This window comes from Salmo salar, chromosome ssa15 (genome assembly GCF_905237065.1).
Source record: "Salmo salar chromosome ssa15, Ssal_v3.1, whole genome shotgun sequence".
NCBI classification, from domain to species: Eukaryota; Metazoa; Chordata; class Actinopteri; order Salmoniformes; family Salmonidae; genus Salmo; species Salmo salar.
The window spans coordinates 101,340,451-101,364,916 of record NC_059456.1 but is presented as its reverse complement, the minus strand read 5'-3'; the positions used below and the strand labels follow the sequence as shown (position 1 = coordinate 101,364,916).

General features: G+C 46.3%; 1 protein-coding gene across 4 annotated transcripts in view; it reads left to right on the top strand.

Annotated features, from left to right (window-relative positions):
• LOC106572802 (copine-5) overlaps nt 1–24,466 on the top strand; it is a 213,880-nt gene that overhangs the window by 10,062 nt on the left and 179,352 nt on the right. For all 4 annotated transcript variants that reach the window (XM_045696442.1, XM_045696441.1, XM_045696440.1 and 1 more), the window contains exon 2: nt 22,352–22,392. In XM_045696442.1, the coding sequence (XP_045552398.1) occupies nt 22,352–22,392 (41 nt within the window). The remainder of the gene's footprint in view (nt 1–22,351; nt 22,393–24,466) is intronic.

Here is a 24,466-nt window from a genome sequence, read left to right as displayed (position 1 = left end):
CTGCTGTCCCCCACCACCCCATGCCCTCTGCTGTCCCCCACCACCCCATGACCTCTGCTGTCCCCCACCACCCCATGCCCTCTGCTGCCCCCCCATGCCCTCTGCTGCCCCCCCACCACCCCATGCCTTCTGCTGTCCCCCCACCACCCCATGACCTCTGCTGTCCCCCCCACCACCCCATGCCCTCTGCTGTCCCCCACCACCCCATGCCCTCTGCTGTCCCCCCCACCACCCCATGCCCTCTGCTGTCCCCCCACCACCCCATGACCTCTGCTGTCCCCCACCACCCCATGCCCTCTGCTGTCCCCCACCACCCCATGCCCTCTGCTGTCCCCCCCACCACCCCATGACCTCTGCTGTCTCCCACCACCCCATGACCTCTGCTGTCCCCCACCACCCCATGCCCTCTGCTGTCCCCCCACCACCCCATGACCTCTGCTGTCCACCACCACCCCATGCCCTCTGCTGTCCCCCCACCACCCCATGCCCTCTGCTGCCCCCCCATGCCCTCTGCTGCCCCCCCACCACCCCATGCCCTCTGCTGCCCCCCCATGCCCTCTGCTGCCCCCCACCACCCCATGACCTCTGCTGGCTCCACCCCCCATGCCCTCTGCTGCCCCCCCCACCCCCCATGCCCTCTGCTGCCCCCCACCACCCCATGCCCTCTGCTGCCCCCCCACCACCCCATGACCTCTGCTGCCCCCCACCACTCCATGACCTCTGCTGGCTCCACCACCCCATGCCCTCTGCTGCCCCCCCACCACCCCATGCCCTCTGCTGTCCCCCCACCACCCCATGACCTCTGCTGCCCCCCATGCCCTCTGCTGCCCCCCCCACCACCCCATGCCCTCTGCTGCCCCCCATGCCCTCTGCTGCCCCCCCACCACCCCATGCCCTCTGCTGCCCCCCATGCCCTCTGCTGCCCCCCCACCACCCCATGACCTCTGCTGGCTCCACCCCCCATGCCCTCTGCTGCCCCCCCATGCCCTCTGCTGCCCCCCCATGCACTCTGCTGCCCCCCATGCCCTCTACTGCCCCCCCACCACCCCATGCCCTCTGCTGCCCCCCCATGACCTCTGCTGCCCCCCACCACCCCATGCCCTCTTCTGCCCCCCATGCACTCTGCTGCCCCTCCCATGCCCTCTGCTGGCCCCCCCATGCACTCTGCTCCCCCCCCTCCCCCATGCCCTCTGCTGGCCCCACTGATTTGGTGTGATAGATTGGTTAGAGTAGAATTATGCCAGTCAATGGATGTGGTGTGTGTGTGTGTGTGTGTGTGTGTGTGTGTGTGTGTGTGTGTGTGTGTGTGTGTGTGTGTGTGTGTGTGTGTGTGTGTGTGTGTGTGTGTGTGTGTGGGATCCGATGGAATTCATTACCTGCTGAGAATCACACAGAGAAAATCACAGAGGCTATATCACAACAGAGAGATTTGTGACAAATAGTAGTGAAATGTGTGTCTGTGTGTGTGGATCCCCTGGGCCCAGTGTTTGAGACCATAGATTGCTGTCCTCCAGGGACCTGTTTTATGTTTCTCCTGCTTCTCAGAATAACTGCTGCTTCTCAGTCTAACTGCCCCTAGGGAATCAATGTAGGGGAGGATAGGGACAGAGGGGGAGGAGGGAAGATGAGTGGGGGAGTGGATGGATGAGAGGGGGATAGAGGGGGGAGCTGAGAAGGAGAAAAGGGAGGGAACGATGGAGGATTGGAGGCGGAGGAGGGAGGGAAGAGAGAATGAGGGAGGGATGGAGGGAGGAGTGGTGGCCGGAGGAGGGATGGAGGGATGGAGGGTGGAGTGGTGGCCGGAGGAGGGGTGGTGGCCGGAGGAGGGGTGGTGGCCGGAGGAGGGATGGAGGGTGGAGTGGTGGCCGGAAGAGAAAGAAGGGATGGAGGGATGAGTGGTGGCCGGAGGAGGGGTGGTGGCCGGAGGAGAATGGAGGGATGGAGGGAGAAGTGGTGGCCGGAGGAGAATGGATGGAGGAAGGAGTGGTGGCCGGAGGAGGAAGGAGGGATGGGGGAGGGAGGGATTGGTGGCCTGGAGGAGAAGGGATGGAGGAAGGAGTGGTGGCCGGAGGAGGAGGGAGGGATGGAGGAAGGAGTGGTGGCCGGATGAGGAGGGAGGGATGGAGGGAGGAAGGAGTGGTGGCTGGATGAGGAGGGAGGGATGGGGGAGGGAGGGATTGGTTGCCTGGAGGAGAAGGGAGGGATGGAGGAAGGAGTGGTGGCCGGATGAGGAGGGAGGGATGGAGGGAGGGAGGAGTGGTGGCCGGATGAGGAGGGAGGGATGGGGGAGGGAGGGATTGGTGGCCTGGAGGAGAAGGGATGGAGGAAGGAGTGGTGGCCAGAGGAGGAGGGAGGGATGGAGGAAGGAGTGGTGGCCGGATGAAGAGGGAGGGATGGAGGGAGGAAGGAGTGGTGGCCGGATGAGGAGGGAGGGATGGGGGAGGGAGGGATTGGTGGCCGGAGGAGGAGGGAGGGATGGAGGGAGGAGTGGTGGCCTGGAGGAGAAGGGATGGAGGAAGGAGTGGTGGCCGGATGAGGAGGGAGGGATGGAGGGAGGAGTGGTGGCCTGGAGGAGAAGGGATGGATGGTTTCGGAGGAGGAAGAAGGGATGGTTTCGGAGGAGGTGGGTGGAGGAATAATGAAAGTATCAGAATGATTAGGATGTGTGCTCCTGTTGTGGAATTTGATCAAGATACAGTGTGTTTGGAAAGTATTCAGACCCCTTGACTTCTTCAACATTTTGTTGCATTACAGCCTTGTTCTAAAATTGATTAAATAGCAATGAATCTACACACAATACCCCATAATGACAAAGCAAAAACAGGTTTTTATTACAAATAAAAAACTGAAATATCACATTTACGTAAGTATTCAGACCATTTACTCAGTACTTTGTTGAAGCACCTTTGGCAGCGACTCCAGTCTTCTTGAGTATGACGGTACAAGCTTGGCACACCTGTATTTGGGGAGTTTCTCCCATTCTGGAGAGCGTCGCTGCACAGCTATTTTCAGGTCTCCCCAGAGACGTTCGATCTGGTTCAAGTCCGGGCTCTGGCTGGGCCACTCAAGGACATTCAAAGACTTGTCCCGAAGCCACTCCTACGTTGTCTTGGCTGTGTGCTTAGGGTCGTTGACCTGTTGGAAGGTGAACCTTCGTACCAATCTGAGGTCCTGAGCACTCTGGAGCAGATTTTCATCAAGGATCTCTCTGTATTTTGCTCCGTTCATCTTTCCCTTGATCGTGTCTAGTCTCCCAGTCTGAGAGTCTTTAGGTGCCGTTTGGCAAACTCCAAGTGGGCTGTCATGTGGCTTTTACTGAGGAGTGGCTTCCGTCTGGCCATTCTACCATACTATTCAGAGACTTGTCCCGAAGCCACTCTACCATAAAGGCCTGATTGGTGGAGTGCTGCAGAGATGGTTGTCCTTCTGGAAGGTTCTCTCATCTCCACAGTAGAACTCTCGAGCTCTGTCAGAGTGACCATCGGGTTCTTGGTCACCTCCCTGACCAAGGCCTTTCTCCCCAGATGGCTCAGTTTGGCCAGGCGGACAGCTCTAGGAAGAGTCTTTGCTGGTTCCAAACTTCTTCCATTTAAGAATGATGGAGGCCACTGTTCTTGGGGACCTCTTGGGGACAATTCCTTCGACCTTGAGGCTTGGTTTTTGCTCTGATGTGCACTGTCAACTGTGGGACGTTATATAGACAAGTGTGTGCCTTTCAAAATTATGTCCAATCAATAGAATTTACCACAGGTGGACTCCAATCAAATTTTAGAAACATTTCAAGGATGCTCAATGGAAACAGGATGCACCTGAGCTCAATTTGGAGTCGTATAGTGAAGAGTCTGAATACTTTTATGTACATAAAGTATGTGTGTTTAAAAAAAAGTTTTTATGGTTTATTGTGTGTAGATTGATGAGGAAAATGTTTTATTTAATCTATTTTAGAATAACATAGCATTTGGAAAAAGTCAAGGGGTCTGAATAAATTCTGAATGCACAGAATAATCACTCTGCACTCTCTGCCCTGTAAACACACGGCACTAGCTCTTATCCAGAGCGACTTACAAATTGGTGGATTACTTTATCCTATCCTAGGTATTCCTTAAAGAGGTGGGGTTTCAGGTGTCTCCGGAAGGTGGTGATTGACTCCGCTGACGACGCCAGGACAGCGGAGTCAATCACCACCTTCCGGAGACACCTGAAACCCCACCTCTTTAAGGAATACCTAGGATAGGATAAAGTAATCCTTCCAACCCCCCCCTTAAAAGATTTAGATGCACTATTGTAAAGTGGTTGTTCCACTGGATATCATAAGGTGAATGCACCAATTTGTAAGTCGCTCTGGATAAGAGCGTCTGCTAAATGACTTAAATGTAAATGTAAATGTAAACACACGGCACTAAATCTGATGTGTTCCCTGTAAACACAACACTAAATCTGATGTGTTCCCTGTAAACACACGCCACTAAATCTGATGTGTTCCCTGTAAACACACAACACTAAATCTGATGTGTTCCCTGTAAACACAACACTAAATCTGATGTGTTCCCTGTAAACACACGCCACTAAATCTGATGTGTTCCCTGTAAACACACAACACTAAATCTGATGTGTTCCCTGTAAACACAACACTAAATCGGATGTGTTCCCTGTAAACACAACACTAAATCGTATGTGTTCCCTGTAAACACACAACACTAAATCTGATGTGTTCCCTGTAAACACAACACTAAATCGGATGTGTTCCCTGTAAACACAACACTAAATCGTATGTGTTCCCTGTAAACACAACACTAAATCGTATGTGTTCCCTGTAAACACAACACTAAATCGGACCTGGGATAGGATAAAGTTATCCTTCTAACCCCCCCCCCTTAAAAGATTTAGATGCACTATTGTAAGTGGTTGTTCCACTGGATATTATAAGGTGAATGCACCAATTTGTAAGTCGCTCTGGATAAGAGCGTCTGCTAAATGACTTAAATGTAATGTAAATGTAATGTGTTCTCTGTAAACACAACAGTAAATCTGATGTGTTCCCTGTAAACACACGCCACTAAATCTGATGTGTTCCCTGTAAACACACAACACTAAATCTGATGTGTTCCCTGTAAACACAACACAAAATCTGATGTTCCCTGTAAACACAACACTAAATCGGATGTGTTCTCTGTAAACACAACACTAAATCTTATGTGTTCCCTGTAAACACACAACACTAAATCGGATGTGTTCCCTGTAAACACAACACTAAATCGGATGTGTTCCCTGTAAACACAACACTAAATCGGATGTGTTCCCTGTAAACACACAACACTAAATCTGATGTGTTCCCTGTAAACACACAACACTAAATCGGATGTGTTCCCTGTAAACACACAACACTAAATCTGATGTGTTCCCTGTAAACACAACACTAAATCTTATGTGTTCCCTGTAAACACAACACAAAATCTGATGTGTTCCCTGTAAACACAACACTAAATCGGATGTGTTCTCTGTAAACACAACAATAAATCTTATGTGTTCCCTGTAAACACACAACACTAAATCGGATGTGTTCCCTGTAAACACACAACACTAAATCAGATGTGTTCCCTGTAAACACAACACTAAATCGGATGTGTTCCCTGTAAACACAACACTAAATCGGATGTGTTCCCTGTAAACACACAACACTAAATCTGATGTGTTCCCTGTAAACACACAACACTAAATCTGATGTGTTCCCTGTAAACACAACACTAAATCGGATGTGTTCCCTGTAAACACAACACAAAATCTGATGTGTTCCCTGTAAACACAACACTAAATCGGCTGTGTTCTCTGTAAACACAACACTAAATCTTATGTGTTCCCTGTAAACACACAACACTAAATCGGATGTGTTCCCTGTAAACACACACCACTAAATCGGATGTGTTCCCTGTAAACACAACACTAAATCGGATGTGTTCCCTGTAAACACAACACTAAATCGGATGTGTTCCCTGTAAACACACAACACTAAATCGGATGTGTTCCCTGTAAACACACGGCACTAAATCTGATGTGTTCCCTGTAAACACACAACACTAAATCTGATGTGTTCCCTGTAAACACAACACTAAATCGGATGTGTTCTCTGTAAACACAACACTAAATCTTATGTGTTCCCTGTAAACACACAACACTAAATCGGATGTGTTCCCTGTAAACACACAACACTAAATCGGATGTGTTCCCTGTAAACACAACACTAAATCGGATGTGTTCCCTGTAAACACAACACTAAATCTGATGTGTTCCCTGTAAACACAACACTAAATCTGATGTGTTCCCTGTAAACACAACACTAAATCTGATGTGTTCCCTGAAAACACAACACTATATCTGATGTGTTCCCTGTAAACACAACACTAAATCTGATGTGTTCCCTGAAAACACAACACTAAATCTGATGTGTTCCCTGTAAACACAACACTAAATCTGATGTGTTCCCTGAAAACACAACACTAAATCTGATGTGTTCCCTGTAAACACAACACTAAATCTGATGTGTTTTACCTCACCTGAGTCTCATGGCCCCTATTTAATCAAGAGGTTTGGGGAGTAACTGATTACATTTAATCAGTTACATGTAATCTGATTACCAAAAAACTGTAAGTGTAATCGTTTACGTTAACAGCAAAAATATTGTAATCGGATTACAGATACTTGTGAAAAAACTAGATGAATACCTGTTGAATTACTTTTAAAATCAGAAACGATGTTTGCAACAAAAACAATACATTATGGCACTTTTTCTGTTTTTATCAGACATTCAATTCAGCATTGAAAGTTTAAGTTTGACCACTATGATGTCTCACCAAATGCATTTGATGGATCCTTTTTGTCTTCTGCTAACGCCTCTTCAAGGGGAAAGTAATCCAAAAAATATCGTAAAGTAATCAGATTATGTTACTGAGTTTGTGTAACCGATGTGAAATGGCTAGTTAGTTAGCGGTGGTGCGCGCTAATAGCATTTCAATCAGTGACTCACTCGCTCTGAGACTTGAAGTAGGGTTTCCCCTTGCGTTGCAAGGGCCGCGGCTTTTGTGGCGCGATGGGTAACGATGCTTCGGTGGGTGTCAGTTGTTGATGTGTGCAAGGGTCCCTGGTTCGAGCCCGGGTTGGGGCGAAGAGAGGGATGGAATCTACACTGTTACATTGATGCTGTTGACCCGGATCATTGGTTGCTGTGGAAAAGGAGGAGGTCAAAAGGGGGGTGAGTGTAACCGATGTGAAATGGCTAGTTAGTTAGCGGTGGTGCGCGCTAATAGCATTTCAATCAGTGACTCACTCGCTCTGAGACTTGAAGTAAGGTTTCCCCTTGCGTTGCAAGGGCCGCGGCTTTTGTGGCGCGATGGGTAACGATGCTTCGTGGGGTGTCAGTTGTTGATGTGTGCAAGGGTCCCTGGTTCGGGCCCGGGTTGGGGCGAAGAAAGGGACGGAACCTACACTGTTACATTTGGGTAATCCAAAAGTGATATTACTGATTACAATTTTGGACAGGTGACTAGTAACTGTAACTGATTACATTCAGAAAGTAACTTAGCCAACCCTGTTCATCTCTGTATGCAGTAAGAGTGTTGTTTTCTGACTCATCCCTAAAACCTACCTAGTAGTTATCAGTTTGTGTGTGTGTGTGTGTGTGTGTGTGTGTGTGTGTGTGTGTGTGTGTGTGTGTGTGTGTGTGGGTGTGAGAGAGAGAGAGAGTGAGAGAGAGAGAGAGAGTGAAAGAGAGAGAGATCTTTTTCCAATTTTGGGGATCTTAAGATTGCGTCTCACTGGGTCTCACAGGTCGATGGAGCGGAAAATTATGCAGGAACCCTCGACACCATGGAGGACAAAATTAGTTTAGATCAGAAAACACTTGGCTGTACTGAATAAGTGTCTCTCATTAATACTGTCTCATCTGTAACCAACGACCAGCTGATGACAACAGAATTGTTGGGTCACAACCCACAACCCCATCCAGTGAAATCAAAGTTTATTGGTCGTGTACACAGATTTGCAGATGTTATCACGGGTGCCGCCAAATGCTTGTGTTTCTAGCTCTACCAGTGCAGTAATACCTAGCAATACAAAACAATATGCACACAATCCAAAAAGTATAAAAAACATTAAGAAATATCAGAATGAGCAGTGTCAGAAAGAGCAATGTTAGAGTCCGGAACATGACCACTGTCATGTTTATAACATGTTAATAACACGTTTATGTCATTCCAATGTCAACCAGTTTCATGGTTTGATTTACGGGTACACAGGGGGTTTCCCATAACAAATCAGGGTACCTTCATTATATGCACCAGAATGACGGTACCCCATACGCCCCAGAATCAGGGTACCCGGTAGGGCCCAGAATCAGGTTACTCCATACGCCTTAGAATCTGGGTACCCCATATGCACCAGAATCAAGGTACCCCATACACCTCAGAATCAGGGTACCCCGTACGCCCCAGAATCAGATTACCCGGCAGGGCCCAGAATCAGGTTACTCCATACTCCTTAGAATCTGGGTACCCCATATGCACCAGAATCAAGGTACCCCATACACCTCAGAATCAGGGTACCCCGTACGCCCCAGAATCAGGGTACCCAGCAGGGCCCAGAATCAGGTTACTCCATATGCCTCAGAATCTGGGTACCCCATATGCCCCAGAATCAAGGTACCCCATACACCCCAGAATCAGGGTACCTCGTAGGGCCCAGAATCAGGGTACACCATACGCCCCACTCGCAAGACTCAATGTGTGCTTTGAAGCCTGTCTGATTATAGTGTATGTATTTGTAGGAGCTAGGTTATTTAACCTTATACCAAATCTGGTTTAGGGTTGGATAACCTAATGTAGCAGGCTTAAAAGAAACATCTGAAACTAGATCCCTACATACTGGTCTTGACAAGAATCAAAAAACTGTCGGGATTGGTTCTCTTCTGCACTGTTCAACCAATTAGGATGAAATGTCGCCTTGTTAATGTCCAAAAGGCTCTCTTTCCACTTCCCCTGAAAACAGGGACTGCCGGTTGTAGGAGACTCGGCAGCGGCTAAGGGTTGAGAGATAGACAGTGAGAGGTGCTCTATGTGAATAACAGGAAAGGGGAGGTGTATCTACAGTTGAAGTCAGATGTTTACATACATCTTAGCCAACTACATTTGAACTCAGTTTTTCACTATTCCTGACATTTAATCCTAGTAAAAATTCCCTGTCTTAGGTCAGTTAGGATCACCACTTTATTTTAAGAATGTGAAATGTCAGAATAATAGTAGAGAGAATTATTTATTTCAGCTTTTATTTCTTTCATCACATTCCGAGTGGGTCAGAAGTTTACATGCACTCAATTAGTATTTGGTAGCATTGCCTTTAAATTGTTTAACTTGGGTCAAACGTTTTGGGTAGCCTTCCACAAGCTTCCCACAATAAGTTGGGTGAATTTTGGCCCATTCCTCCTGACAGAGCTGGTGTAACTGAGTCAGGTTTGTGGGCCTCCTTGCTCGCACACGCTTTTTCAGTTCTGCCCACAAATTTTCTATAGGATTGAGGTCAGGGCTTTGTGATGGCCACTCCAATACCTTGACTTTGTTGATCTTAATTAAGCTATTTTGCCACAACTTTGGAAGTATGCTTGGGGTCACTGTCCATTTGGAAGACCCATTTGCGACCAAGCTTTAACTTCCTGACTGATGTCTTGAGATGATGCTTCAATATATCCACATAATTTTCCTTCCTCACGATGCCATCTATTTTGTGAAGTGCACCAGTCCTTCCTGCAGCAAAGCACCCCCACAACATGATGCTGCCACCCCCGTGCTTCACGGTTGGGATGGAGTTCTTCGGCTTGCAAGCCTTCCCCCATTTCCTCCAAACATAACAATGGTCGTTATGGCCAAACAGTTCTATTTTTGTTTCATCAGACCAGAGGAAATTTTCCAAAAAGTACGATCTTTGTCCCCATGTGCAGTTGCAAACCGTAGTCTGGCATTTTTATGGCGGTTTTGGAGCAGTGGCTTCTTCCTTGCTGAGCAAGGAATAGATCAGGTTATGTTGATATAGGACTCGTTTTACTGTGGATATAGATACTTTTGTACCTGTTTCCTCCAGCATCTTCACAAGGTCCCTTGCTGTTGTTCTGGGATTGATTTGCACTTTTCGCACCAAAGTACGTTCATCTCTAGGAGACAGAATGCGTCTCCTTCCTGAGCGGTGTGATGGCTGCGTAGTCCCATGGTGTTTATACTTGCGTACTATTGTTTGTACAGATGAACGTGGTATCTTCAGGAGTTTGGAAATTGCTCCCAAGGATGAACCAGACTTGTGGAGGTCTACAAATGTTTTTCTGGGGGTCTTGGCTGATTTCCTTTGATTTTCCCATGATGCCAAGCAAAGAGGCACTGAGTTTGAAGGTAAGCCTTGAAATACATCCACAGGTACACCTCCAATTGACTCAAATTATGACTCAAATTATGTCAATTAGCCTATCAGAAGCTTTTAAAGCCATGACATCATTTTCTGGAATTTTCCAAGCTGTTTAAAGGCACAGTCAACTTAGTGTAACCGACTTGCCAAAACTATAATTTGTTAATAAGAATTTGGTGGAGTGGTTGAAAAACTAGTTTTAACGACTCCAACCTAAGTGTATGTAAACTTCCGACTTCAACTGTATGAATGGTGTGACAGTTATGGTTGTGACGTGTTCACTGAGCAGAGCACTAAACTCAGAAGCACTCTTACCGTCTGACATGCAGAGCTGAAGGGCTCAAACAGTCATATATATACTGGATGTTGTTGACATGATAGTGTCAGTAACCTTTCTGTCAGACGTAGAATTGAACCTTATCAGATACTGCATAGCCACAGCATATCAAGAGACTCCTGGAGGTAAATTGCTGTGTGTGTGTGTGTGGGGGGGGGGTGTGTGTGCATGCGTGCGTGTGTGTGTGTGTGTGTGTGTGTGTGTGCCTGGTTGCGCATGTGTATATGTAGGCTCCATTCCAAATGTGTCAGATTGACAGTCTGTGTGTTTAGCTGGCATAGAGGACAGAGACATGGTGAAATTGGCGTGAATTCCTGCTAAGCCAAGTGGAAAGTAACTCTGTGGAGGTTCTAATAGGCTGAGAAAGTATTTTTATCCCTTGACTTACTCCAAATGTTGTTGTGTTCCAGCCTGAATTCAAAATAGATTAAATTGATTTATTTTCCTCACCCATCTAAACCCAATAACCCATAATGACAAAGTGAAACATGTTTTTAGAAAATGTTTCACCTTTATTGAAGAATGAAATACAGACATATCTAGTATTTACACCCTTTTGCTATGACGCTCCAAATTTGAGCTCAGGTGCATCCAATTTCCTTTTGATCATCCTTGAGACGTCGTTACAACTTGATTGGAGTCCACCTGTAGCCAATTCAATTGTTTGGACGCAATGTAAAAAGCAACACACCTGTGTATATAAAGGTCCCACTGTTGACAGTGCATGTCAGAGCAGAAACTATACTATGAAGTCCAAGGGACTGTCTGTAGATCTCTGATAGAAAATTGTGATGAGGGATATATCTTGGGAAAGGGTATATAAAAAAAGTCTAAAGTGTTGTAAGTTTCCAAGAGTACAGGGGTCTCCCTTACAACAACAAAAAAGATTGCCGTTTTGAAACTGCAGTAAAAGTACAGTAACTGCAGTCGACTTTGGTATTTGGACGCAGTAATTGCGGAATAATTGCAGTGTACTGCAGTTCAACTGTATTTATACTGCACTGTAACTGCAGTTACACTTCAAAACTACTGCAGTAAAAAAAAAAATATATATTATTTTGGATGCAGTATTTGCAGCGTACTGCAGTTATACTGCACTCTAACTGCAGTTATACTGCGCAGGAGCTGGCCTTCCGACCAAACTGAGCAACCGGGCAAGAATGCCCTTGGTGGGGGAGGTGACCAAGAACCCAATGACCACTCTGACAGAACTACAGAGTTCCTAGGCTGAGATGGGAGAACCTGCCAGAAGGACAGCAGTCACTACAGCACTTAACCAATCTGGGCTTTATGGGAGAGTGATAAGACAGAAGCAACTCCTTAGAAAAAGGCACATGACCACATGCCCGGAGTTTGCAAAAAGGCACGTGAAAGACTCTGATCAGACAAAAATTGAACTCTTTGGCCTGAATAAAAACAGGCACAGCTCATCATTCGCCTAACACCATCCCTACCGTGAAGCATGGTGGTGGCAGCGTCATGTTATGGGGATGCTTTTCAGTGGAAGGGACTGGGACACTGGTAAGGACAGAGGGAACAATGAATGGAGCCAAATACAGGAACATCCTTGATGAGAATCTGCTTCAGAGTGCAAACGACCTTAAACTAGGGCGAAGATTTACATTTCAACAGGACAATGACCCCAAGCATACAGCCAAAGCAATGCTGGAATGGCTTGAGAACAAGAATGTGAAAGTCCTTGAGTGGCCCAGCCAAAGCCCAGACTTGAATCCCATTGAAAATGAACGGTTGAATAATTAAACAGACAGAGAGAAAAAACACCTGGTGCCACCATTATATGAAGGTCAATGGATGGGCTTAGCTATGGCTAACACAGGAAGCAGATTGGTTCTGTTTGTAATGGGTGAATATAGGGGTTATGTTATACAGACAGTCACAGGCTCCCCCAAACACAGATCTATCAGATTGGGAAAGGGGATACCTAGTCAGTTGCACAACTGAATGCATTCAACCAAAATGTGTCTTCCGCATTTAAATCAGAGAAGTGCGGGGGGCTGCCTTTATCCACGTCCACGCCATCGACTCCTGGGGAGCTGTTGTTGTTGGGTTTAACTACCTTGCTGAAGTGCAGAACGGCAGATTTTTTTACCCCCTCGCCGGCTTGAGGACTCGAACCAGCGACCATCTGGTTACTGCGACCAGCTCTTAACCGCTAGGTTCTGTTTATAATGGGGGAATGAATATAGGGGTTATGTTATAGAGACAACCACCCCCAAACTCAGATTTATCCATCAACTGAGTCTACATCCAAAATGGCACCCTTTTCCCTAGGGCTCTGGTCAAAAGTAGTGCACTCTGTAGGGAATAAGGTTCTATCTGGGACGCAGACTGAGTCTCACTGATGACAGTGAAAAAAGAAGACGGTGAACTTAGTGCAGTACATAGACAAGAAGACGGTGAACTTAGTGCAGTACGTAGACAAGAAGACGGTGAACTTAGTGCAGTACGTAGACAAGAAGACGGTGAACTTAGTGCAGTACGTAGACAAGAAGACGGTGAACTTAGTGCAGTACGTAGACAAGAAGACGGTGAACTTAGTGCAGTACGTAGACAAGAAGACGGTGAACATAGTGCAGTACGTAGACAAGAAGACGGTGAACTTAGTGCAGTACGTAGACAAGAAGACGGTGAACTTAGTGCAGTACGTAGACAAGAAGACGGTGAACTTAGTGCAGTACGTAGACAAGAAGACGGTGAACTTAGTGCAGTACGTAGACAAGAAGACGGTGAACTTAGTGCAGTACGTAGACAAGAAGACGGTGAACTTAGTGCAGTACGTAGACAAGAAGACGGTGAACTTAGTGCAGTACGTAGACAAGAAGACGGTGAACTTAGTGCAGTACGTAGACAAGAAGACGGTGAACTTAGTGCAGTACGTAGACAAGAAGACGGTGAACTTAGTGCAGTACGTAGACAAGAAGACGGTGAACTTAGTACAGTACGTAGACAAGAAGACGGTGAACTTAGTGCAGTACGTAGACAAGAAGACGGTGAACTTAGTGCAGTACGTAGACAAGAAGACGGTGAACTTAGTGCAGTACGTAGACAAGAAGACGGTGAACTTAGTGCAGTACGTAGACAAGAAGACGGTGAACTTAGTGCAGTACGTAGACAAGAAGACGGTGAACTTCGTGCAGTACGTAGACAAGAAGACGGTGAACTTAGTGCAGTACGTAGACAAGAAGACGGTGAACTTAGTGCAGTACGTAGACAAGAAGACGGTGAACTTAGTGCAGTACGTAGACAAGAAGACGGTGAACTTAGTGCAGTACGTAGACAAGAAGACGGTGAACTTCGTGCAGTACGTAGACAAGAAGACGGTGAACTTGGTGCAGTACGTAGACAAGAAGACGGTGAACTTAGTGCAGTACGTAGACAAGAAGACGGTGAACATAGTGCAGTACGTAGACAAGAAGACGGTGAACTTAGTGCAGTACGTAGACAAGAAGACGGTGAACTTAGTGCAGTACGTAGACAAGAAGACGGTGAACTTAGTGCAGTACGTAGACAAGAAGACGGTGAACTTCGTGCAGTACGTAGACAAGAAGACGGTGAACTTAGTGCAGTACGTAGACAAGAAGACGGTGAACTCTGCTACAAGACCATGGTGCTTGCCTACGGAGCTGTGAGGGGAACGGCACCTCCGTACCTTCAGGCTCTGATCAGTCCCTACACCCAAACAAGGGCATTACGTTCATCCACCTCTGGCCTGCTCGCCTCCCTACCTCTGCGGAAGCACAGTTCCCGCTCAGCCCAGTCAAAACTGTTCGCTGCTCTGGCACCCCAATGGTGGAACAAGCTCCCTCACGACGCCAGGACAGCGGAGTCAATCACTACCTTTCGGAGACACCTGAAACCCCACCTCTTTAAGGAATACCTGGGATAGGATAAAGTAATCCTTCTACCCCCCCCTCCCAAAAAAAAGATATAGATGTACTATTGTAAAGTGGTTGTTCCACTAGATATCATAAGGTGAATGCACCAATTTGTAAGTCGCTCTGGATAAGAGCGTCTGCTAAATGACGGAAATGTAAATGTAAATGTAAACTTAGTGCAGTACGTAGACAAGACAGTGAACTTAGTGCAGTACGTAGACATGAATAGGTGATTATTGCCAGGAGATCTGGAGAATAAAAAAACTATGTGAAGGAGTATCTGTGAGCAAATTTACTAGAGCATGACTTGCAGTAGGATTGTTGAATATTTCTCCATTTTCCATTAAGATTAAGGGCAGTAGCAATTACTGTTTTTTTGTGGTCGGTTCGGTTTAAAAAAATATACATTACCAGTCAAAAGTTTGGACACACCTACTCATTCCAGGGTTTTTCTTTACTTTTACTGTTTTCTACATTGTAGAATAATAGTGAAAACATTAAAACTATGAAATAACACATATTGAATCATGTAGAACCAAAAAAGTGTTAAACAAATCAAAATATATTTTTTATTTGACATTCTTGAAAGTAGCCACCCTGTGGAATTTCTTTCCTTCTTAATGCATTTTAGCCAATCAGTTGACTTGTGACAAGGTACGGTTGGTATGCAGAAGATAGCCATATTTGGTAAAAGACCAAGTCTATATTATGTCAAGAACAGCTCAAATAAGCGAAGAGAAACGACAGTCCATCATTACTATTAAGACATGAAGGTCAATCAATACGGAAAATTTCAAGAACTTTGAAAGTCTCTTCAAGTGCAGTCGCAAAAACCATCAATCAACCAATTTCTAGAGCTTCCTTACCACCTCCTTACCACTTTAATCACTACTGTCAGACCTAACACCTATGACCTCATGACTATGGGTTAAGGCTTTTAAAGAATTTTTGTTTTTTTAATGAATTTTTTAATGAATTTTTTTTAATGAATTTTCATCTCGATGCCATTTGTCCTCCTGTGACTTCCATAGGACCAATGAGAGAAGAGATGGACTCTCAGCAGCAGCACATGCAGAGTTGGCCGTGCAGATTCTATTTAAAACGGACTCACCAAAATAGATGCTTCCTCTTGGAGGTGCCAATTAGGTTACTGACAACTCCTGGAGAGCACTGGGGAGAAGAGTGGAAGAGAAGGAGGGACTGGGGAGAAGAGAGGAAGAGAAGGAGGGACTGGAGAGCACTGGGGAGAAGAGAGGAAGAGAAGGAGGGACTGGAGAGCACTATGGAGAAGAGTGGAAGAGAAGGAGGGACTGGAGAGCACTGGGGAGAAGAATGGAAGAGAAGGAGGGACTGGGGAGAAGAGAGGAAGAGAAGGAGGGACTGGAGAGCACTGGGGAGAAGAGAGGAAGAGAAGGAGGGACTGGAGAGCACTATGGAGAAGAGTGGAAGAGAAGGAGGGACTGGAGAGCACTGGGGAGAAGAATGGAAGAGAAGGAGGGACTGGAGAGCACTAGGGAGAAGAGAGGATGTGAAGGAGGGACTGGAGAACACTATGGAGAAGAGAGGAAGAGAAGGAGGGACTGGAGAGCACTGTGGAGAAGAGAGGAAGAGAAGGAGGGACTGGAGAGCACTGTGGAGAAGAGAGGAAGGGAAGGATGGACTGGAGAGCACTGGGGGGAAGAGAGGAAGAGAAGGAGGGACTGGAGAGCACTGGGGAGAAGAGAGCAAGGGAAGGAGGGACTGGAGAGCACTGGGGAGAAGAGAGGAAGGGAAGGAGGGACTGGAGAGCACTGAGGAGAAGAGTGGAAGGGAAGGAGGGACTGGAGAGCACTGAGGAGAAGAGTGGAAGGGAAGGAGGGACTGGAGAGCACTGTGGAGAAGAGAGCAAGGGAAGGAGGGACTGGAGAGCACTGATGAGTAGAGAGCGAGGGACTGGAAAGCACTTGGGAGAAGAAGGGAAGGAGGGACTAGGGAAGGGCGGTGAGAGGGGACTAGTGTTCACCAGGCTGATTATCAAACCCTGCGAAGGGAGGAATTATTTAATTCTGATGTGATCCACCTTCATTTACATAAAGAACCCCCGTAGACTAGTTACCAGCTAAATAAACAGGTGACACGCCTTATTTGGACGTTTTGCTTGCGTCTTATTGTTGTACTCAGGATTTCCTTTAAAAAAGCTATTGCTATCTCAATGGGATTTACTTGGTTAAATAAGTTTGAAGTGTTGTTTATGACACATTCATAACAGTGGCATAAGTAAGAAGAGGTGCAGTCGAGCCCTTTTCACAACTATGTTGGTGTATTTGGACCATGATAGGTCCTTACTGATGTGGACACCGAGGAACTTGAACCTCTCGACCCGCTCCACTACAGCCCCGTCGATGTGAATGGACCGGCTCAATAACGTTAAACCCCAACACCCACCCAGACTGGCTCAATAACGTTAAACCCCAACACCCACCCAGACTGGCTCAATAACGTTAAACCCCAACACCCACCCAGACCGGCTCAATAACGTTAAACCCCAACACCCACCCAGACCGGCTCAATAACGTTAAACCCCAACACCCACCCAGACTGGCTCAATAACGTTAAACCCCAACACCCACCTAGACCGGCTCAATAACATTAAACCCCAACACCCACCCGGACTGGCTCAATAACGTTAAACCCCAACACCCACCTAGACTGGCTCAATAACGTTAAACCCCAACACCCACCCAGACTGGCTCAATAACGTTAAACCCCAACACCCACCTAGACTGGCTCAATAACGTTAAACCCCAACACCCACCCAGACTGGCTCAATAACGTTAAACCCCAACACCCACCCAGACTGGCTCAATAACATTAAACCCCAACACCCACCCGGACCGGCTCAATAACGTTAAACCCCAACACCCACCTAGACCGGCTCAATAACATTAAACCCCAACACCCACCCGGACCGGCTCAATAACGTTAATCCCCAACACCCACCCGGACTGGCTCAATAACGTTAAACCCCAACACCCACCTAGACCGGCTCAATAACGTTAAACCCCAACACCCACCTAGACCGGCTCAATAACATTAAACCCCAACACCCACCCGGACTGGCTCAATAACGTTAAACCCCAACACCCACCTAGACCGGCTCAATAACGTTAATCCCCAACACCCACCCGGACTGGCTCAATAACGTTAAACCCCAACACCCACCTAGACCGGCTCAATAACGTTAAACCCCAACACCCACCCAGACCGGCTCAATAACGTTAAACCCCAACTCCCACCCGGACCGGCTCAATAATGTTAAACCCCAACACCCACCCAGACCGGCTCAATAACGTTAAACCCCAACACCCACCTAGACCGGCTCAATAACGTTAAACCCCAACACCCACCTAGACCGGCTCAATAATGTTAACCCCAACACCCACCCGGACCGGCTCAATAACGTTAAACCCCAACACCCACCTAGACCGGCTCAATAACATTAAACCCCAACACCCACCCGGACCGGCTCAATAACGTTAAACCCCAACACCCACCTAGACCGGCTCAATAACGTTAAACCCCAACACCCACCCGGACCGGCTCAATAATGTTAAACCCCAACACCCACCTAGACCGGCTCAATAACGTTAATCCCCAACACCCACCCGGACTGGCTCAATAACGTTAAACCCCAACACACACCTAGACCGGCTCAATAACATTAAACCCCAACACCCACCCGGACCGGCTCAATAACGTTAAACCCCAACACGCACCTAGACCGGCTCAATAACGTTAATCCCCAACACCCACCCGGACTGGCTCAATAACGTTAAACCCCAACACCCACCTAGACTGGCTCAATAACATTAAACCCCAACACCCACCCAGACCGGCTCAATAACGTTAAACCCCAACACCCACCTAGACCGGCTCAATAATGTTAACCCCAACACCCACCCGGACCGGCTCAATAACGTTAAACCCCAACACCCACCTAGACCGGCTCAATAACATTAAACCCCAACACCCACCTAGACCGGCTCAATAACGTTAAACCCCAACACCCACCCGGACCGGCTCAATAATGTTAAACCCCAACACCCACCTAGACCGGCTCAATAACGTTAATCCCCAACACCCACCCGGACCGGCTCAATAACGTTAAACCCCAACACCCACCTAGACCGGCTCAATAACGTTAAACCCCAACACCCACCCGGACCGGCTCAATAACGTTAAACCCCAACTCCCACCCGGACCGGCTCAATAATGTTAAACCCCAACACCCACCCAGACCGGCTCAATAACGTTAAACCCCAACACCCACCTAGACCGGCTCAATAACGTTAAACCCCAACACCCACCTAGACCGGCTCAATAATGTTAACCCCAACACCCACCCGGACCGGCTCAATAACGTTAAACCCCAACACCCACCTAGACCGGCTCAATAACGTTAAACCCCAACACCCACCTAGACCGGCTCAATAATGTTAACCCCAACACCCACCCGGACCGGCTCAATAACGTTAAACCCCAACACCCACCTAGACCGGCTCAATAACATTAAACCCCAACACCCACCCGGACCGGCTCAATAACGTTAACCCCCAACACCCACCTAGACCGGCTCAATAACGTTAAACCCCAACACCCACCTAGACCGGCTCAATAACATTAAACCCCAACACCCACCCAGACTTGAGCAATTTACCTCTCCAATTAGCAATTAGTGACATGAGGAAATGAAATACTATCTATGCTCTACGGTTCTGTAAGTTTCATTTAGACAGACCCGGTAAAGGTGACGGACAAGCTAATTGGTTTAGATTAATGGAAGACAAAACAGAACAGAGCCAGGTGGTTGCGACGAGATGTGTGTGTTTGACACAGATGGCTTTGTTTTCTCCAATGATAATTACTATGACAACATTCTGACTGTAGTCAGGTCAGCTGCAGGGTAACCGCTGACAATAACCTACATTAAACAATGATAATAGCATCACACACAGACACACACACACACACACACACACACACACACACACACACACACACACACACACACACACACACACACACACACACACACACACACACACACTTCCCCTAACATCACAGTAATGGATTACTATGTATTGAACTGCCGTTGATTAATTTGTACATGAATGATGACTTGATGCCTGTACTGAATCAGAGGGTTGGGTTAGGGTCATGAATGATGACTTGATGCCTGTACTGAATCAGAGGGTCTGGTATGTATTAATTGAACTACCCCTCAGCCTTTAGGGCCTGTAGGAATGTAGAGCCTGCAGAGCCTGTAGAGATGTAGAGCCTGTAGAGCCTGTAGAGATGTAGAGCCTGTAGAGTTGTAGAGATGTAGAGCCTGTAGCGTTGTAGAGATGTAGAGCCTGTAGAGTTGTAGAGCCTGTAGAGTTGTAGAGCATGTAAAGCATGTAGAGTTGTAGAGCCTGTAGAGTTGTAGAGCATGTAAAGCATGTAGAGATGTAGAGCCTGTAGAGATGTAGAGCCTGTAGAGATGTAGAGCCTGTAGAGATGTAGAGCCTGTAGAGTTGTAGAGATGTAGAGCCTGTAGAGTTGTAGAGCCTGTAGAGCCTGTAGAGATGTAGAGCCTGTAGAGTTGTAGAGATGTAGAGCCTGTAGAGTTGTAGAGCCTGTAGAGTTGTAGAGCATGTAAAGCATGTAGAGATGTAGAGCCTGTAGAGATGTAGAGATGTAGAGATGTAGAGCTCATAGAGATGTAGAGCCTGTAGAGATGTAGAGCCTGTAGAGATGTAGAGCATGTAGAGATGTAGAGCTTGTTGAGATGTAGAGCATGTAGAGATGTAGAGATGTAGAGCCTGTTGAGATGTAGAGCCTGTAGAGATGTAGAGCCTGTAGAGATGTAGAGCCTGTAGAGATGTAGAGCCTGTAGAGATGTAGAGCATGTGGAGATGTAGAGCCTGTAGAGATGTAGAGCTTGTTGAGATGTAGAGCATGTAGAGATGTACAGATGTAGAGCCTGTTGAGATGTAGAGCCTGTAGAGCATGTAGAGATGTAGAGCCTGTAGAGATGTAGAGCCTGTTGAGCCTGAGGAGATGTAGAGCCTATAGAGATGTAGAGCATGTAGAGATGTAGAGCCTATAGAAATGTAGAGCCTGTAGAGCCTGAGGAGATGAAGAGCCAATAGAGATGTAGAGCATGTAGAGATGTAGAGCCCGTAGAGATGTAGAGCCTGTAGAGATGTGAGCCTTTTGGGCTTGTAGAAATGTGAGCCTATAGGGCCTGTAGAAATATAGAGATGGGATGGGCATTGTTGCACTTTGCTGCTTGTGAGTTATTTATTGACCTTAATATTCTATAACAGGAAATCAAAGAGAGGTCTGATGCAGTAGAATATATTGGTATTCTAATGAGACAGTGTTTATGTTGCAAATGGCACCCTATTCCCTATCTAGTGCACTACCTTTGACCAGAGCACTACGGACCCTGGTCAAAAGTAGTTCACTAAATACGGGATAGGGTAGTATTTGGGAATCCACCAGTCTCTGCAGTTGGAGAAGTGTTATGTGACAGAATAAACCAGTAAAAAAAAAACTTCATTTCCATAACTAGGGACATCTGTTATCAAAAAAGTACAAATCACTCCCTGTCTGTATCCTCTCCAGCAGGATGGAAGCTGTTGTGTGAGGGAGCTCTAAAAATCCCTTTATTACCAGCTTTCCTAATGAACATATGTGGACTGGCCATGTTGATGGCTTTAGTTAGACAATAATGACTGTGGCTCCTACTGTCGCTTTGTGCTGTGGCTCCTCTGCCTCAGTGTCCTTCCTCAGTGTCCTGGGAGCTAACTGGAGATTTACTGTGCAATATAGTACTACTGTATGTTGGCAGTGAAAACATAAAGGCAACGGGATATGGTTAGTTTATTGTGTCACGCCCTGACCTTAGATTGCCGTTTATTTTCTCTTTTTTGGGTTAGGTCAGGGTGTGATGTGGGGTGGGCATTCTATGCCATTTTATGTTTTCTATTTCTTTGTGTTGAGCCGAGTATGGTTCCTAATCAGAGACAGCTGTCTATCGTTGTCTCTGATTGGGAATCATACTTAAGCAGCCCTTTTCCCTCCTTCTGTGTGGGATCTTGTTTTTGTACTGCTCAGTAAGCCTGCAGAACGTGACGTTCGTTTTCTGTTGTTTATTATTTTATTTTAGTGTTCTGAGTTAAATAAAAGAGTAATATGAACACTTACCACGCTGCACCTTGGTCTCCTCTTTTCGACAACGATCGTCACATATTGGATGGTGTGTACCACCTGGTTGTAAATAACCATGTTACAATATGGAGACGTTTTCATGAAGCAGTGTGTATTGCGTTCAAAAGAAAGGAAACTGTAATCTAGGCTATACTTAAAAGTAGTTATATGTGTTTTGAGTTGAGTTGAGTGTGATTATTGGTAAAATAAAAGTCTATTGGAATAAATGTATTATTTCAGTACATACACGGCCAAAACAGTACACGGTACAAACATCTTCTATATCTTGATGGTTAAGAGCTCTCTTGCGACCTGATATTTCCTCTTATGACCTGTTATTACCTCTTATGACCTCCTCTAGAACTCTTATGACCTCCTTATGAACTATTATGACCTCACTCTCTGAGCCATAAATATTAAATCAGACTAATTTCTTCTCTTTCAGGAATCTATTAGACAAACACACATTCTCCAAATCTGATCCATGTAAGTACTTTACCTTTACAGTTTTCATTTCACATTTATCACAATTATTACTGTATTGCGTTCAATTACAGATGAATGACTGGCTTAGCCTATAGGGCTAGTATGTGTAAAGAATAAAGATCTCCACGATGTCATTTTATTTTTTATACAACACAGGTGTCAAACTCATTCCACGGAGGACCGAGTGTAGACGGGTTGTCGCTCTTCCCTTGTACTTGATTGGCGAATTAAGGTCACTAATTAGAAAGGAACTCCCCTCACCTGGTTGTCTAGGTCTTAAATAAAAGGAAAAACCCCAAAAACCTGCAGACACTAGGCCCTCCATGGAATGAGTTTGACACCCCTGCCCTGTACTTTCCTTCACTTTATCTGGGCTTAACTGTGATTTAGGTGACTCTGCTATTTCAAAGTGTTCCCTCAATAACTGCATCTCATTTGCAGAGTAATGTGGCAGGTCTTCGTCACAGCTAGAGTTACAGAAAGAGACAGTAGCTTTAAGCGATAGTTCGTGATTTTGGCAATGAGGTCCTTTTATCTACTTCCCCAGAGTCAGATGAATTTGTGGATACCATTTTTATGTACTGTATCTTCATTCAGTATGAAGGAAGGTGCTAACTAGCATTAGCGCAATTGCTAAGTAGCGTTAGCACAATAACTGGAAGTCTATAGCTGTTCCCGATGACTTACAGACTTCCAATCATTGCACTAACGCTAGTTAGCATTGGCTCGCGAAACTACCTCTATTTTCCTTCATATTGGACGCAGATACATACAAATGGTATCCATAAGTTCATCTGACTCTGGTGAAGTAGGTAAAGCGCATCATTGCCAAAATCCTGAACTTTCCCTTTTAAAATGCAATGCAGCTACAGTATGGTTCAAACACAGCCCTGACTGAACACAAATGGGCTGCTTTGAGTTAAGCTGCCTCAGAGGAGAGGAGGGGAGGAGGAGAGAGGAGGGGAGAGGAGGGAAGAGGAGTGGAGTGGAGTGGAGGGGAGAGGAGGGGAGAGGAGAGGAGTGGAGGGGAGGGGAGAGGAGTGGAGAGGAGAGGATAGGGGAGGGGAGGGGAGGGGAGAGGAGGGGAGGGGAGGGAAGGGGGGAAGGGGAGGGGAGGGGAGAGGAGAGGAGAGGTGAACTACGTTTGAGGCCTCCAGGGGGTGTTTTTGTATAGAGGCCTTAGATGCATCCCAAATTGCAGGGCCAGGTCCAGAAAAGTGCACTATACTGTATATTACTGATGGGGGGAAAAATTGATAGTTACATATCGCAATATTATTTTGGGATGATTGTTATATTGATATTTGATTCCAAGTATCGATTTGGGGTCACTTAGAAATGTCCTTGTTTTTTAAAGAAAGACACATTTTCTTTGTCCATTAAAATAACATCAAATTGATGAGAAATACAGTGGAGACATTGTTAATGATGTAAATTACTATTGTAGCTGGAAACTGCAGCATTTTTATGGAATATCTACATAGGCGTACAGAGGCCCATTATTAGCAACCATTACTCCTGTGTTCCAATGGCACGTTGGGTTAGCTAATCCAAGTTTATCATTTTAAAAGGCTAATTGATCATTAGAAAACCCTTTTGCAATTATGTTAGCACAGCTGAAAACTGTTATTCTGATTGAAGAAGCAATAAAACTTGCCTTCTTTAGACCAGTTGAGTATCTGGAGCATCAGCATTTGTGGGTTGGATTACAAGCTCAAAATGGCCAGAAATAAAGAACTTTCTTCTGAAACTCGTCAGTCTATTTTTATTCTGAGAAATGAATGCTATTCCATGTGAGAAATTGCCAAGAAACTGAAGATCTCGTACAACGCTGTGTATTATTCCCTTCACAGAACAGCGCAAACTGGCTCTAACCAGTTTGAGGCACAGTTGCAAAGAAAAAGCCATATCTCAGACTGGCCAATAAAAAGAAAAGATTAAGATGGGCAAAAGAACACAGATACTGGACAAAGGAACTCTGCCTAGAAGGCCAGCATCCCGGAGTCCCCTCTTCACTTTTGACATTAAGACTGGTGTTTTGCGAGTAATATTTAATGAAGCTGCCAGTTGAGGA